The following is an 18,016-nucleotide window of genomic DNA, read 5'->3' on the forward strand; positions in this document are numbered from 1 at the left end:
CCTAGTAATCACCTATGAACCTGTGAATAAAACAGTCACCTGATAGGAGATACCAGGGATTGGCATGCAAGATCTCTGCACTGGTAACACAAGTCTGTTGGGATCCCAGTCTTGCTGAACCAATGTCTGATCAGAGAACTCCACGATTGCTACTGAGTGTAATCCTAGTTTATCTGTCTTCTAATTAATCTGATGCAGCATGCTACCACCCAAGCACTAAGTCAAGGTTCAATAAGGGAAGATGATGTCCTTAGGTCAATAAGAAATGTTATAATGAATGTGCAGACTAAAGGAGGGATATAAAAAACTCATTATCTTATTACCAGTGAACAAAAGCAACCATCATTTGGAAAGAAAGGAAAAGACCTTCAAGCCAAAAGTCCCATCCAAAACAATTTGGCAAAATAATTAAACAGTCTACAACCACTTCATGCAAGTCCAAGCTGGCACAAGGTGGAAGACTGTCATGTCAGCTACAACTTGCTACCAGTGGTCACTCTTAGAAGTGGGTCCTATGAAGAGCTCTCTTGGCCACTCTGCAATCCGGTAACTTGAGGGATGTAGATTCTAAAGTCAACGTCTCACTATATAAAAAAGCTGTGGAAAACAGTAGGAGTATACTTGCAACGTACACCATTTTTAGTTCCTCAGAAAAAGGAAAGTACAGTTGTGTACACTTACCATAAATGTAGATGTTCAGCAGTATTCACTGTTGCAGTCATTACATTTGGGTTATCTGCTTGCAGGTAGCCCTCAGGTCGGGCTGATTAATGGATCCTGCGTCGGTTGCGGTCCCTTCTTCCATGACGTCAGGTTGTTAGGGGTATAAAACATGCAGCCGATGTCATTACATCAGTTTCCCTTGCCCCAGATGTCAAGTGTCCCCCTAATGGAAGCAATTAAATATAAATGTACAATGATATACCTCCAACAAAAAAGCAAATACACCAAAAAGGCTTTTAAGCATAGTAAAGGAAAGTAGAGGTATAGCCAAAAGAAGTTAGGGGGTTGGAGGGAGGGTAGCCAGGACTGCAACAGTGAATACACTCGAACATCTACATTTATGGTAAGTGTAGACAACTGTACTATGTTCTTTGTGTTTCACTGTTGCAGTCATTACATTTGGATAGGATTCCCAAAGCTATGGTTGGGAGGAGGAATTTAGATAGCATTAGGACCAGCTATAAGGCCCTGCAAGACTGCAGTGGCAAAGCCAGCTCTGCATTTAGAGAAAATTGGCAAATGATGAAGCTTGGTGAAAGTATGTACAGAACTCCAGGTAGCAGCTTCTAGGATGTCCCTGGTAGGGATGCCTCTGAGAAAGGCTGTAGAGGTAGATGCAGCCCTGGTGGAGTGAGGTCCGATCCCCTGGGGGATAGGTTTTCCATGGTGCTTATAGCAGAAATGAACGCAATGGCTTATCCATTTAGAAATTGTTTGCTTTGAAAGAGCCTTCCCCTCTGCTCCTGTAGCAAATGCCACCAGCATTAGTTTAGTCCTGTCCAAATAGAATCTAAGTTGTCTGTGCACATCTAAGGAATGCAGTATACGTTCCCCCTTTATTCTGTGGCTTGGGAAAGAAGGTTGGCAAATGAATGGAATGATTAAGAGCCACACTGGATACCACCTTGGGCATGAAGGATGGATTGGTTCTGAGGGACACCCTGTCCGCATGAAAGATGATGAAAGGCTCCACTGCCATAAGGGCCTGTAATTCAGATACCCTTCTAGCTGAAGTGATTGCTAAAAGGAAAGCGGTTTTCCAAGAAAGAAATTTTAAGTCTGCAGTAGCAGCTGGCTCGAAAGGAGGTACAGCGAGTTTCTCCAAGACAAAGTTAAGGTCCCAGGCTGGGGTTGGAGCTCTCCTGGGTGGTCTCAAATTTTTGGCCCCTCTGAGAAACTGCTTGAGCAATGGATGAGAGAAGAGGGGAGGTTCTGTGTTATAATGAGCTGAAATGGCTGAGGCGTGGATTTTAATGAAGAAAAAAAAGACAGGCCCTTGTGAAGCATCTCAGTTAAGTATTGTAAAATCTGAGGTAAATTGGGCACTGCTGTGCTCATCCCTCGAGACTGGTTCCAGGCACAGAATCTTTTCCATTTTTCAGCATAAGATTTTCTAGTACTAGGCCTCCTTGCCTCTAAAATGATATCCATCACAGGTTTGCTGAGGGATGTAAAGGAGAGGTTAAGTAATTAGCCAGGCTGCAAGGTTCAGTGTTGGAAGCTGAGGGTGCAGAAACTGGTTCTCCTGCTGAGACAACAGGGAAGGAGTCTGAGGCAGGTGCCATGGAGGTAACAGTGACACACTGAGCAGGAGGGGGTACCAGTGTTGGCGAGGCCAGTCTGGAGCAATCAAAATCATCCTTGGTTTGTCCAGTTTGATTTTTAGTAGTACTTTGGAGGAGAGCAGAGGCGGGGAGGGGGGCATAGACTGATAAGGACAGAGCATCCACTTTCCAGGCTTGTTTGTGGGGAGTCCTTGCACAAAATTTTTCCAATTGGTAGTTCCGGGGAGAGACAAACAAGTCTGTATCTGGGCTCCCCCATTTGCTTGTCAACATGTTGAATATCCTTTGTTTCAGTTTCCACTTGTGTGGGTCCATGAGGTTTCTGCTTAGTCAGTCTGCCAGTGTATTTAATTTTCCTGGCAGGAATTGAGCTTGTAGGTGCTCTTGGTAGCTCAAGGCTGTGTTCCACAATGCCATGGCTAGTCTGCAGAGGAGGTAAGAATGTGTACCCCCCCCTGCTTGTTTATGTACCACATAACAGTGGCGTTGTCTGCCTTACCATTAGTTGTCCTGGAAGAATGTGGTCCTTGAAGGCTGTCAGAGCATTCTGTACAGCTAACATTTCTTTTTGATTGATATGCAGGTGCATTTGACTTGGGTTCCATTTGCCTTGAATACACTTCCCTGGCAGGTGAGCCCCCCCGTGCATAGTCTGATGCGTCTGTTAGGGTTTGGGCAGCAGGGGGTGGTGTGAAAGGCAGTACCTTGTTTTGGTGGCATGCTTCTGCCCACCAAAGGAACTCTAGGCATAGGCAAGGTATGATAGGAATCATTGTTTCTAGGCCTTGAGAATGTTGACAGCATACGCTTTTTAGATACCACTGTAGTTTCCTCATATGCAGTCTTGCATATGGAATTAGAAGAATGCAGGAGGCCATGAACCCAAAGGCTTGCAGTATTTGTTTTGTAGATAGCAGGGTTTTTGTGGCCACTTGTTTGAAGTAGGTTGTCAAATGAATTTGTTTCTCTGGCGTGAGATAAGCCATCTGGGAAGTTGTATTCAAGCTTGCTCCCAGGAATATAATTTGTTGACAGGGTACCAGCTGTGATATCTTTTCGTTTATGGTGTATCCCAGACAAGTTAGAACCCTTTTTACAAAGGCCAGATTATTCAAAAGTATGTCCTGGCTTTCTGCCTGAATTAGACAATCGTCCAGTTATGGCCATATTGGAATATTTCTTTGCCTGCAAAATGCAATAACTGGAGCTAGGCACTTTGTGAATACCCTGGGCGCAGTAGATAAGCCAAAGGGTGGTGCAGAGAAATGATAGCGTGTGTAGCCTGCTTTGAAGCGTAGGTATCTTCTGCAAGATTCCCTGATTGGGATGTGCAGGTATGCTTCTTTTAAATCTAGTGTTGCCAACTAGGCATCTTTGCCTAGCATAGGAAGTAATTGGTGAAGAGTCAGCATCTTGAATTTTGGAATCTCGAAAAAAGGTGTTTAGAGTGGACAGGTCCAGGATAGGATGCCATGAATTGTCTTTTCTGGGTACCAGGAAAAGTCTTAAGAGTAGAAACCTTGTCCCTTTTCTCTCTTAAGCATGGGGGCTATTCAACTTGTACCAGTAGAGGAAAGTACTTGTTTTTGGGCCTCCGCCCACTGATTTGGGGGTAGGTCCAGCCACCCACTTAGTGTTGGCAACGTGTGGAAGTGAAATCTGTACCTTGGGACACTGTATTTAAAACCCATTCGTCCCGGGTAATGAGTTCCCAATTTTTTGCATGAAGAGCAATCTTTCCCCCCAAAGGGGCAGTCAGTTGATAAGTGCTTGGAAATTTTAAAAGGAAGTCAATGAGACAGTTTACCATAGGGGGCAGTCTTATTATTCCCAGATTTGGAAGTAGAGGCCCCCTCACTGCTTAGTTGTGTGTGTCCCCTGGGACTGAAATCTGGGTTTTTTGCTGCGTCTGGGTTTGGCTTGAGAAGACCTGGAAGGGGCTGGAAAGGACCAATTCTTAGAGGGCCATTGCCTACTAAATCTAGGAGGCTGAACTTGTAAAAAAATCTTTAACAGTTTGCATAGATTTAGCTTTATCTTCCATCTATTTTAAGAACTTCCTCAGCCTTGTTTCCAAACAGGTGGTCCTGATTTAAAGGAGCATCCTACAATTTAGCTTTAACATGATCAAGCAAAGACTGCTCCTTAAGCCAAGCATGCCTTCTGAGCACAGACCCAGTAACAGCAGCCCTGCAAGAGGCCTCTAATGAATCAAAACCACTATGCAAAGTATGTTTTCCAACTTGTTCATGAGAATGCATTAAATCCTGTAATTCTTTATTTTCCACACAGTCAGGAATCAACATAATTTTCTGTTTAAGCAGTCCAATAACATGTTGCTGATACTTTAACATATGAAACTGGCAGTTTAAATCCCTAATGGCCAAGGATGCAGAAGTGTAAACATTCTTACCCCATCTATCCAGCGCCCTGGAGTCTCTATCAGAAGGGGTAGGATTTTTAGCAGTAAAAACCGCAATGCCCTTGGGCCCCTGTGAAATAGTTTCTGGATCTGCAATAGGATTTTTGAAAAGGAACTTGTGGGACTCAGGGACCCTGTAGTATCCGTCAGGTTTTCTGGGAGCAGGAGGCAGGGAATCAGGGGCCAAACTAGATTTCGAAAAAGTTCATCAACAATGTCTAGTACAGGAGGAATAGCTAAAGGCCTATGCTGAGGTAGGAGAAGGAAATCCCTAAGCCTCTTTTTTGAATCAGAAAAATCCTGGCTTTCCCAGTGGAAATGCTTCCTTAAGAGTATGTAAGGTTTCCCCAAAAGAAAAATCCTCAGAAGGGAAGCAGAGGGAATGGAGTCCTCTGCAACAGAATCCTCATAAGTAGATAAGGGCAAATCCAGATCATCAGAAGAATCTGAAAAAACAGAATCCTGATCAGAAGATTCATAATCAACTTCAGTCCTAGGCCTCTTAGAAGGGGGGGGGGGTTGGCTACCCCTAATTAGAGTCATTAGATCTTCAGCCATTCTTATTTGTTTTTTTAGGCATAGAGGCCTGAGCATGTGGCCTGGGCATCTTTTTTTAGGCATGGATCGAGATTTAGGCCTAAGTAAAGAAGGAAACATCGGTTTCATATGCAAGTCCGTAGGCCTGAATACACCCTCAGAAGCCGGTGCCTGCGCAGCGGCTCCGGACCCATCCAAGGTAGAGACATCCGCGGGTTGCATTGTTGAAGCACCTCGCGGCACACCCGACTTCGAATGGGTCTCAGTAGAGACCTGCAAATCAGAAGTAGCTGGTATCAGGGGCTGCAAAAGCACCTCACTGAGTACCGGCAAACTGGCGAGTGGCTTAGGAGAAGTGTCATCGGCAGTTTTGGACCTCGGCAGCCTGTGTCTGTCTTTATCTTTGTGTTTTTTCAGGATCCCGGTAGTCGGATGGCTAACCAACGACATTTCTGGATAATTAAACCGAGAACCGAAATATTTAGAGGCGAAAATATACAGACGATGGATAGTGCGCTGATTAAATAAAGCACAAAATCGTACGTTGTGGTCAGGGCCTAGGCAAGGAATATTGTACAAAGGAAAATCTTTGAGGTATTTGCTTTCCACAAGTAATGCAATTATTAACTTTTTACTGACATCGGTAAGGAGCAAGAAAAAGTTTCTCCAGCGGGGTACTTAGCTTTAGTTGAAGACTTCGGTTCTGAAACTCAAAAACGAAAACTTCAGGAGTCGGCCGACCGGCACTTATGAACTGCTTCTGCTTCGGGCACCGCACAGCAAGAAAGTGATGTAATGGCATCGGCTGCATGTTTTATACCCCTGCCGACCTGATGTCATGGAAGAAGGGACAGCAACCAACGCAGAACCCAAGACTTTGTTAATCAGGCACCGCACAGCAAGAAAGTGATGTAATGGCATCGGCTGCATGTTTTATACCCCTGCCGACCTGATGTCATGGAAGAAGGGACAGCAACCAACGCAGAACCCAAGACTTTGTTAATCAGGCCGAGTGAGGGTTACCTGCAAGCAGATAACCCAAATGTAATGACTGCAACAGTGAAATACTAAGAACATCACATGGACATTAATGATGGGAAAATATCAAGCAATATTTTGCCCCGAAATATAGTGACAGACAGCTTGCACAAAGCTCAAACTGAGACAATACAATAATAAACTCCACAAGTGCAGGCCAATAACTAGGACAGCCAAGGTGAGACAGAGAAATCACCAAGCCACATGTGACAAAATGAAAAAATTTAACACTGAAGGGTTCCCCTGCTAGATGGTGCCAGCTTGAAGTTTCTATGATGTCCTGGCATCATTTTGTGCTCTCTCCTTTAAAAAGCTATATTTCTTTGAATTCTTACAGTCTCCTAAACAAAATGATTCCTTCCTTAAACCGAACATCATTCTTTCATGTTACTGTTAGGTTTTCAGCATGTAGCAAAGTCAGGCTCCTTCTATAAACCCATTTCATACATTAGCACAAACTTCCTTCAGAAATCAGACTAAATCAGCCTTGGCATTCTACTCTGTGATGTTAGGTAGTTATTCAATACCATTTAAAACAGTAGAAACTTACTGTAGCTCCCATATCAAGTAGCTGTTGGGCAAATGTTTTTGAATAATTTTCAGTTCTACTTGAGGACCACACCTCAACAAATGCAACAACATCTGAAACAAACAAAAAAAAAATGCAAAAGTAAATAACAAGATTAAAATAAAGCTGTTGCATAAGCATTTAAGTATTTTGTCATGATGGGAAATTATCAAAAGGCATGTAACAGTTCAAACATGCACTAAATTCTTATTTTAACACAAAACAACAAGCCATACCTTAACTTATTGAAGCCAAGTACCACATCACCTACTAAACAGGCAAGTAAGGTGGACTAAAAAGAGGGGATATGCCATATTCATAAAGTTAGTGCATAATAACATTAATTCAAGTGTTTGCTTAATTCAGGAAGTAACTTAAGACAGAAAAAGTTAAAATAGTTCTTTAATCCATATAAATATTACATTTCAAGGCAATACTCAACAGTTTTCTTAAATGCTGCTGCATCAAGAAAACGCCCCCTGTTATTAAGCAATAACAGGTCAGGGAGTGCAATACAATGTTTCTTGGCTTCATGAGTGAATTTCAAAGAAAGAGAGTCAACACTCATGTAGTCAATAAGCAGCAAACTGAAAGTAAAACACTGGCAACTGAAACATGCAGCTACACTGCTAGAACATTTTTACACACGGGGGCTTTGGCCCGTCCGGCACTCACACACACACACACACACACATCTTGTTTTCACTAAAGAGATCTGCAAAAAAATGACAGAAAAAAAAAAGTCACATTTATGACCATACTTTTGAATGATAGTTATGTCAAACCTGGTTGTTGTGTCTTTCGGCTTTTCCTGGTTAGGGGTCGCCACAGCGGAGCTCCGGCCCGCTAATGATTGGTAGTTGATTTTTACATGCTGAGTTACCAGCCCTGACGCACAACCTTCAACGAAGGTACGCCCATTCATGCATGTCTCCACACAGAAGACGCTCTAGCTGAGAAACCTGGTAATTTTAAAATCATTATTGGAAAAATTTATTTTAACTCTAGTTTTGTGCACTTGGCTTTTTAATATACTTTTCTCAATCTTGTTTTTTTTTTTGCCTAAGATAATGGCTCTGTGAAATATGAGAAGTGGAAACTGCCTAGGAAAAGAAGATTTTGCTAGAGACCATTTCCTGTTGGGACAAATTTTCAGTGCTTTTGAACTCTGCAGTTTAGAGAAAAGGACTTGGGGAAAAAAAATCTCAATAAAAACTTTTTGCATTGTGTAGGTTTTTCTTGCCTTAGAGGTGTAAGAAGTGGTAGCATTCTCATTCCCTAGCAAAGCAGCAAAGCACTCGGGAAAGACCGGTAAAATGTATACACCAACTCAGTAGGTACTTTAGCCTAGTCTTAAGAGGATGCATAGATGGGGCTTGCAACTCAAATTATTTTGGCAAAAGAGATGGCCACTAAGAGTATGAAATTTTAAATTTCAATGTTACAGAAGATGCTGGCTCTAAAAGGAGAGAACAAGATTTTCAAGCATAAAAACTCCATGGTGGAAAAAGAGAAGTTATGTACCTACCATAACGTTCCATGTTAGTTGTCTTCTCTCGCCTTCTTTCTTGCTTGATGGGTTCGGAGCCGATCCTCGGCTCCGACTCGGCACTTTGCTAAGCTCGAGAGTCACTTTTACCAGCTCGAGGCAGCCCCATATCCCATGATGCAAGGCGGTAAGTACCCAGATCTCGTTTGTTGTCTATAGGCAATAACCCCTAGCATAAAAAACTTCCCAAAAGGAAGAAAGAAGGCAGAGAAAAAAGCCTGAAGGATGGGTTAGGAAGACCAGAACTGTACGGTCTTAAGAAGCATTCTTCATGCAGGGAGAAAAAGGTCTGTCCAGGCCAGGGGGAAGGAGGGAGGGTCAAGAAGAAGGCGAGAAGACAACTAACATGGAGCGTTATGGTAGGTACATAACTTCTCTATGTTAAGTTGTCAATCTACTTCATTCTTGATGGGACAGCGTCCTAGCACCTCTATCCTGGGTGGCTCAATGGAACAGACTCTTGAGAACTGTAGAGCCAAAACTGGCTCTGTCCCTGGAGGCCAAATCCAATTTGTAATGAGAAACAAAGGTATGAGGAGTGGCCCAAGTAGCTGCTGCACAAATAGTGTCTAATGGAAGTCTAGCCTGAAAGGCTGTGGAAGTGGCTAAGCTTCTGGTTGAATGCGCTTTAGGTTTCGAGCACAGCTGTTTCCCCCTGAGCTGATAGATTTCAGAGATGACAGAAGAAAGCCATCTAGATAAGGTCACTTTTGAGACAGGAAGGCCTTTTTTGTTATCAGCATAAGAAATAAAGAGCTGATCGGATTTTCTGAATTGTTTTGTTCTGTCCAAATAATATCTGAGTTGGCGGTGAACATCAAGATAATGTAATTTTTGTTCCGATCTGTTTGAGTAGTTTGGGAAAAATACAGGGAGGTCAATAGACTGATTCAAATTACTCTTTGAGGCGACCTTAGGCAAAAAGGTCGGATTAGTTCTCAAGGATACCCTGTCTTTGTGGAAGACCAAATAAGGGGGACAAACAGAGAGAGCATGAAGTTCAGACACTCTCCTAGCCGACGTAATAGCAACCAGGAAGAGAGTTTTCCATGAAAGAAATTTCAGGGAACATGAAACAGCTGGCTCGAAGGGAGGAAGAATCAAGGATGTCAGCACTAAATTTAGGTTCCATTGAGGAGGAGGACTCCTGACTGGAGGTTTCAGGAGAAAAATTCCTTTTAAGAAGGCTCTACAAAGCCTGTGGGACATAATGTTGTGATCTGCGAACCCGACATGAAAGTTCGAGATAGCAGCCAACTGAACTTTGACCGTGGAAGAAGAAGAGCCCGCGTGAAAGATTTCCGCTAAGAAATCCATAACTGCTTGAACTGGAGCAGTAAAGGGATCAATATTTTTAGCTTTTGCCCAAAAAGAAAAGCGTTTCCATTTGCTGGTATAAATCCTTCTAGTAGAGGATTTTAGGGAAGCTACTATGATGTCCCTAACAGGATTAGAGATCATAGGAAGCCTGGCTAAGGAAGGAAGTGGAGCAACTATGCTGTGAGGTTGAGAGAAGGGATAGACCGGTGCAGCTGACCCGACTGGTGAATCAGAAGGTCTGGTACTGGGTCCAGATGTCACGGCTGCACCAAAAGGTGACTATGGAGGAACGGAAACCAAATTTGTCGAGGCCAATAGGGAGCAATGAGAATCATTTTGGCTCTCAAAACGGTGGCTTTCTGGAGAACTTGTGGAATCAGTGGAAAGGGGGGAAAGGCATAAAGAAGTCCCTGGGGCCAATCCTGGGTTAGAGCGTTTCTGGGGGGATGGCCTGGCAGTGGGAAGAGAGAAAAGAAGTCTGGGCATTTGCTGTTTTGGGGAGTAGCAAAAAGATCGCAACATGGGCGTCCCCATTCTAGAAAAATCTCTTCCACTATAGATTGTTTGAGAGACCACTCGTGAGGCATGAGAATAGCTCTGCTCAATCTGTCCGCTAGAATGTTGGTTTTCCCAGGGATATGCGTTGCTACCAGAAACCGATGAGAGGAGATCGCCCATTGCCAAAGTCTGAGAGCTTCTCGACACAAGGGGTAGGACTTGGTTCCGCCCTGTTTGTTGATATACCATACTACAGACATGTTTGTCTGTGTGAACTGCAATTGTTCCCAAGGGAAGAAAGTCGTTGAGGGCTTGCAACGTTAAAAGCACTGCTCTCATCTCTAGGACATTTATGTGCAGGTGGTATTCGAACGGTTGCCACGTCCCATGAACCATCCTGCCCTGATAATGGCCCCCCCACCCGATCAGGGAGGCGTCCGTAGTGACAGTGGCTACCGGGGTCGGGGATACAAAGGGTCTGCCTTGGTGAATTTGGGGAGAAGTAATCCACCATGAAAGATGATTCTTGCAAATTTGTGTCACCAGGATTTGGTGACGCATTGGAAGTTGTTGGTAAGACCACTGAGTGAACAACATCCACTGAAGCAGATGCATGTTGAAGCAGGCCAGTGGAAGAAGGGTAATGGCCGCAGCCATAAGGCCCAACACCTTCAGAATCATTCTGGCCTGTACCTTTTTGCTGGCAAGGATGATCCTCACGTGACTTTGTATATCTGAGATCCTTTGGTCTGTGAGGGTTGCTGACATCCGAACAGTGTTTAAGTTTGCGCCTATGAAAGTAATAGACTGGCAGGGCAATAAGGAGGATTTTTCATAGTTGATCGAAATTCCCAATTGAGTGCAGAGATTTAGTGTGTAATCCCTGGCTTGAAGAAGTTGATGCCTGGTGGTGGCTGAAAGGAGCCAGTCGTCGAGATACGGAAACACCTGGAATCCTTGACGTCTCAGGTGAGCCGTGACCACTGCCATGCATTTGGTGAACACACTGGGGGCTGTAGTGAGACCAAAGGGCAGGGCTCTGAATTGAAAATGACTGGACCCCAGCCGAAAGCGGAGAAACCTTCTGGAGCGTCTGTGAATTTTTATGTGATAGTACGCATCCTGAAGATCTATTGAAGATCTATTGAGCACAACCAGTTGTCCTTCTCTAGGAAGGGCAAAATTGACTGAAGTGTGACCATTCGAAATCTTGTCTGTCTTTCTCACAGACTTGTTGAGTCTGCTGAGATCCAATATTGGTCTCCAGTCTCCCGTCTTTTTGGGGACCAAAAAGAATCTTGAGTAGATTCCGGGCTCTGAATGGTCTGTTGTAACTGGCTGAATGGCTCTTTTTTGTAGAAGCTTTAATACTTCTAACTCTGCAACTTCCCTTAGACCGGGTGGTACATCTGGAAGGGAAGTTGTGTGAGAGAAGGGACTTTCCTCGAAAGGAATTTTGTAACCCTCGGATATAATCGACTGTACCCATCTGTCTTGAGTGAGGGAACGCCAGGCTTCTGGGTACAGCGATAGTCTTCCCCCGACTGCCTCCAAGGATGGACAGTCGGGCAACATCTCAGGGATGCTGGAAGGGCTTGTCAGAGAGAGGCTCTCTGCTTCCCTGGTTCTGTGGACCCCCTCTGCCTCTAGAGCGTCTGTTATTATTACCCCCTCTGCCTCTAGGGGTAAACTGACCACGTGTATCTGGCGTGACTCCTTGGGATTTATGGAACCACATCTTTCCACCCTTCTGTCCTTTAGGGTAAGGTCTAGAAGGGGTGGAAAAACGGACCCCTACGGCAGAAAGAGTCTTGCCGTCCTGTTCACACCTGGTCAATGTATCCTTCACTTGAGGGCCGAACAAAGCTGACCCATCAAAGGGAGAATTTGTGAAGGACGCCTTAAAGGGATCTGCAAAATTACATAGCCGCATCCAGGCTTGGCGTCTAAGAGCCACCCCTGTACCCGCGGCTCTACTCGCTCCATCTGCTGCATATGATATCAGTCGCATGGAGGAGTTAGCTATAGAATTAAGGATTCCTAGCTGAGAAGCAATTTTTTCTTGAGCCCCTGCAGCTGAAGGATCCTGTACTACTTCACCTAGTTCCTTAAGGATGTCCCTTTGGAGTCTGGTGAAGTGACATAAGTAGTTCAGCGAGCGCATAGCAAAGGTCGCTGAAGAAAACATCTGCTTGCCATACCTATCCATGGTCCTAGAATCCTTATTAGGAGGATGGACAGGCACGGAAGGATCTGCAAGTTCCTTCTTAGTGGCAGCCGCCACCACCATAGCATCAACAGGGACACCTTTCGTAAGGAATTGCTTATCCGAAGGGGAAGTAATAAATTTAGACGGCCTCCTAGGAACTGGCTCTACAGAGTCAGGAGCAGCCCAAGCCTTTCGAGCAATAGCCTCCATAAGGGGGTCGAAAGGCGGAGACACCCAGGAGGTGGAGGGCCGAGATCCAAACGCCTCTAGGTATACCGACTCATCCTCAGAGGGATTTGTGGAGGGCCAGTTTCCCCTGTGTTTTAGGAGTTCTAGGATGTCTGAAAAGGAAACATCCTCAGAGGGGGATCTTGGGGATCCCTCCGACTCATCTAAGTCGGTATCTGAAGTGTTAGACTCAGGGGAGTCTAGGTGTTTCCTCTTACAATTCCTCTTGTGCGGAGGATCTCCTGACTGATCAGGAGAATCCTCGGAAGAGGGGGCTATTCCCAGTGGGGAAACCTGAGGCGGAGGATCTCTGGGTCCGGGAGCAAGAGAGATGGCAGAGATATCGACAGGCACTGTAGAGGGAGGAGCTAAGGGAATAGACTGCTGGCTGAGCCCAGTGGCCAGCACACTCTTCATCACCTCGAAGGCCCCCCTCCCAGGGAGGTCCGAGAGAACCCGTTCCGAAGAAACTGGAACTCCAGGGCCCACCGAAAGGGAAGGCTCCGAGGCAGATGGAGCCGAGCTCACCAAGGCCGAGGCTCCAAGGGGAAGAGTGGGGTCGGACAAGGGTCCGATGCCACTCACCCCCTCGGAGGAGACCAGGGAAGCCCGACCACCGAATCCCTCTAAGGAAGGTCTCGAAGAGGAGATAAGAGTAGATGCCGAGGGTGCAGAAGGAGGGGTATCGCCCTCAGCCATAGCAGAAACTATACCCGAAGACTCCAGCTCCAAACTCTGAGGTAGAGTCGAAGGAGGAACTTCAAGAGGGTGTGGACTAATAGTCGTCTGTTGAGACGGACTATGCAGCATCTGGGCCAGTGCCTGTAATTTCAATAATCTACTGACCACCCTCTCTAAATCATGGTCTGAAAGCCTGGATGACCTAGATGATCGGCTCCGATGGCTCCACTCCGAAAGGAGAGGTGAGGCCGGAGCCGAGAGTATCGGTTCCAAGGAAGGGGACCTGGACCTCTTCCTCGAAGGAACCATCGGAGCCGAAGAAACCATAGATGCAGTCGGAGCCGAGGACTTTTCGGCTCCGACAGAAAGCCTCGATGCATCGGCTCCAGCCGGAGCAGATACAGACATAACTGTAATGGTGTTGGAGCCGGTCGGCGCCGACACCGAAGCCTGAGCCACATGGTGGTCGGAGCCAGTCGGAGCCGACACCGATGTGACTGTAATAGTATCGGTACCGACAGCCATCGGTGCCGAAGTTTTTTGCAAACCAGGATCGGCTCCAGCCAGAGCCGATCTCGACTCCGAAGGAGTCGGAACCGAGGCCACAGGCTTGGACACAGAAGCCTGGGCCTTGGAAGACTTAGAAGTCTTGCTCGGAGCCGATTTAGCCGGAGAGCCCTCCGGTTTAAGAAGACCCCTTAAAATCAATTTATTTCTTCTCTCCTGCAGGACTCTCTGGCTAAAAGAGTGACAAATCGCACAGGAGTCCTGCAGGTGGAGAGGTCCCAGGCAATATAAACAAGAAGTGTGACCGTCTGTCAGAGACATCTTCTGACAGCACGAGTCACACTTCTTAAAGCCGGAGACCCTCTGCTCTTTGGACATAGTGGACAAACTCAACCACGCAGTCCCAAACAAACAACTAAACTATAGTTAAAGAGTAAAACCTCAACACACTCACACACCCTGACAGGGGGGGGATGGGAGGGAAGAAGGCCTGACTAAAACAATTAAGAAGGGAGGATAAGTTTAGTCAAAAAAATTGTGAGATATTAAGTTAAAAAGTGAAAAGGGGCTAAAAACAGTATAATATAAACCACTTACCAGGAGCTGGTAAAAGGAGGACCTCATCAGCGAAGCGGCAAACGAGATCTGGGTACTTACCGCCTTGCATCATGGGATATGGGGCTGCCTCGAGCTGGTAAAAGTGACTCTCGAGCTTAGCAAAGTGCCGAGTCGGAGCCGAGGATCGGCTCCGAACCCATCAAGCAAAAATGAAGGCGAGATTGACAACTTAACATGAAAGGTTTACGAAGATCATAGAAGAAAAACACCTTTCAAAAAAAGCTTATAAATTTTTTAAGGGAGCCAAAGACAGAGTTTGGGCCCTGAATGAAAACAGATACTTAAAATATAGAGTAATTACATTTATTTTATGTAAGCCCAGTGCCAAAAATTTGTGAACGATAGCATAAGACTGAAGATGTGCAGTTAAATGTAAAAGTAGAAGTTCATGTGGGGCTTGCCAGAGGAATTGGAGAAAGGGTCCTGAAAGTGGAAGTCCAAGAGGGGACTGCCAGAGGAATTGGAGAAAGGGTCCTGAAAAGCCTCAGCAATTACAAACTGACAAACTGTGAAAGGTCAGAAACATTAAGTGCAGCTATAGTGTTACGTGTGAGTAACTGATATAAATGTATATAGGGTTATGAATTCAATCCTACTCCTCAACAAACATATTTCTTTTTCTGTTGTGGTACAGATTACATTAGAATGCCAAAATCATGATGCAGCTGCCCATATGTCTTTAAAACTAGCAATACAGTAGAAGAAACATTTATTGGCAATTATACCATGACCCCCTCCATTAATATTCCAAAACGTGCACGTTGATTGGCCAGCGTGCACGTTGTAAATCGACTTATACTAATGGAAAAAGGTCCGGTCGCCCGGACGGTTTCCATTAGTATAAAGTCTTTTTTAAAACACTGTCGCGCTATGTTAAAGGAGTTTGACATAGCGACACAGGTTTAAAAAAAGCAACGGAGATCACCGTTGCTTTTTTTAAAGCTGTCTCGCTATGTTAAACTCCTTTAACATAGCGACACTGTGTAAAAAGCAACGGAGATCTTGCTTTCTCCGTTGCTTTTGCTCACAGCTCTGATGTACTGCGTAGGCATGCGCAGTACATCAGAACTGCCGCGGAATACCAGACAGCTGCGGAAGGGCAGCAAGGAGGCATTATACAATGCCATTATTTAAGAAAAGTAATTATTTTTTTTCTTAAATAATGTCATTGTATAATAGCAATAACCCACTTCTGGGTGTGGGTAATGCTGGATTTACCCACGGTTGGCTTTAACCCCGCCAACCGTGGGTAAATCCTGCATTACCCACACCCAGGCGTGGGTTATTGCTATAGTGTTCCAGTAAAGTTTCCCAAAAATGTCATGCAGTTTTTTTTAAATACTTTAGAGATACAGGCCTTTTTATCAACAGCAATAACAAGGACACAACCATGGATTAAGGGAAATAGTTACTGAAATTTCAGACAAAATATCTTCTGAAGATTATTTTCTTTGGGGGTGTGTAAGTATTAGAGATGTTTAAATCTTGCTATTAACATTACCTGCTATGACTGTACTTGAGAAAGAGTTGCATGTGGTCTTTACAACATTAAACAGATGTTTTAATGAACATGTGGCTGCCATCCTATCTGAAGCAGTAACAGTCAACAAATTATACAACTTTCACAATGTGTTTAACAATATAGCACAGTGGTTCTTAAAGTGTGTTCCCTGGGGCTCCTCAAAAATGTCTGAAGACTTTCTTGAATCAAGGTCAGCACAGAAGAGAAGCTCTGCAATATGTAATAAAACAGTGAACAGCCAGCAGAGCTCCATCTGAAGACAGGTGCAACTACTACACCATAGTAGGGAGGTGATTGGTTATGCACTCTCATCCAAGAGGTCAGTGCACTAAAAGCAATTAGTAGTGAAGGTACATGGTCAGTACACATTGTACACCTAAACTGTACCTATTTTAGTGGTATTACACAAGATTCAATCCCAACTCCTGGGCATACCTCTAAACTTTTTTTTTTTTTTTTGCTGAAGTCTGTTCAAGACAAAAATAATGGGGAAAGGCACAACATTAGGGACCATTTGTTAATTATTACTCTATTAACTTTTAAAAGAATTATAGTAACAAGTTTTGCATCAACATGCCTTTTCTCAACAATAAAAACTCTGGCATTATTAACATATTATAATCCTCAAGGTTTAACCAAAAGATTGCTAAGGCCCAACACAAAAACACTGAGGAAAGCTCAGGGAATATGCCTCGCAATTCTGGGCAGTCGAGAAGTATGCTTAGAAGATAAAATACAGACTCAACCAGCAGACCTCCCTTTGAAGGCAGATGTAGCTACAGCACCATAGGATGGGGGTGACTGGTTATGTGCACTGGACATCCAAGAGGTCATGACATAATGACATGGCCCCTTTAAATGAAAGCATACTTCATTTTAAATAAAAAATGCTCGAGATACCAAACAGAAGGAATGGGTACAAATACATTTTTATTTAAAATCAAATAATATAAACCAAATTGATAAAAAATAGTTGCAAACACATTTCCCCTACAGCTTCCTCCGATATTTCCACCAGAGTAACCTGAGGAAGCTGTAATGTAAATGCATTTGTATTTGTCTGCATTTGCCATTTTATACTGAGTATATCTGCACATCATTCCTTCTATGTGGTACCTGTAGCAGTTATTTGGATTTTATTAGATCACATTATATACACAGAACAGACTATCAAAATTGTCATCCTGCTATGCAAAGATTTCTGTTTAGGTGTGTAAGGGGGCAGTGCTCGGTCAGTGAACCAAAGGAGGAAGAAAAGAAACAAGACCAAAACTGCAAGCGAGGGGATCAGGAAAGGTATAGTTGAAGGGTGTTGTTGAATTTATTGACATGGACAGGTTGTGCAAGTATATAAAATGTGTGAAAATCTGTATTTACTTCAAGTAGCTCATTGTGGCACCACTGTTTCCTGTCAAGAGTCACAATAGCAGCAGTGATTACAGTCTGAAGGGAATCAAAGGACATTGACCGGTCTAGTATTACTTGACAGCAGCCCAGTGAGTGCATCCTTCCAAAAGGTGTTTTTTAGTCTACTTGTCTGTATAAGTGAACAGGCCAGCAGAGAAACTGAAACATCCAAACTTGTAGGTTGCAGCAATGGGTATACCTATTTAACATAGGGAAAAACAGTGCTGTACTTGTGGGGTTTTTATTTGGGGGGGGGGGTGACGCTTGCTGGACAGTGGCTTTAAAATCTTGAATCATCACCAGAAAAATGTTACATGACCGTTACACATCTTTATTGCCCGAGGTTATTACGTTCTGAACATTCAAAAATTTGGTCTGTAAGATGGGTGGACTATTCTTGGTAGGTGCTACAAGTGTAATTAATTTGTTTTAACATACAAAAATAGCTAGAGTAATAAAATGTTTCCACTACAAAGTGAGAGGGCAGTCGCAATTAAAATTAAACAACCTTTCTTAGCATTTTCTTGACAAGCAGCATGTTGGAATTAATATTTTACAGGGCTATTTGTCAAAGCTGCAATTTACTTGTTATTCAACAGGCTTCACTTGCAATGCACATGGGGA

At 44.2% G+C, this 18,016-nt stretch overlaps 1 protein-coding gene across 1 annotated transcript in view; it reads right to left on the bottom strand.

The window, feature by feature from the left end:
• The window catches only part of MCPH1 (microcephalin 1), a 2,707,094-nt gene that overhangs the window by 2,673,357 nt on the left and 15,721 nt on the right, over window positions 1-18,016 (bottom strand). The window contains exon 2 of the mRNA XM_044060459.1: window positions 6,813-6,927. Within this exon, the coding sequence (XP_043916394.1) occupies window positions 6,813-6,927 (115 nt within the window). The remainder of the gene's footprint in view (window positions 1-6,812; window positions 6,928-18,016) is intronic.

This window comes from Protopterus annectens, chromosome 2.part0 (genome assembly GCF_019279795.1).
Source record: "Protopterus annectens isolate FY-2018-M chromosome 2.part0, PAN1.0, whole genome shotgun sequence".
NCBI classification, from domain to species: domain Eukaryota; kingdom Metazoa; phylum Chordata; order Ceratodontiformes; family Protopteridae; genus Protopterus; species Protopterus annectens.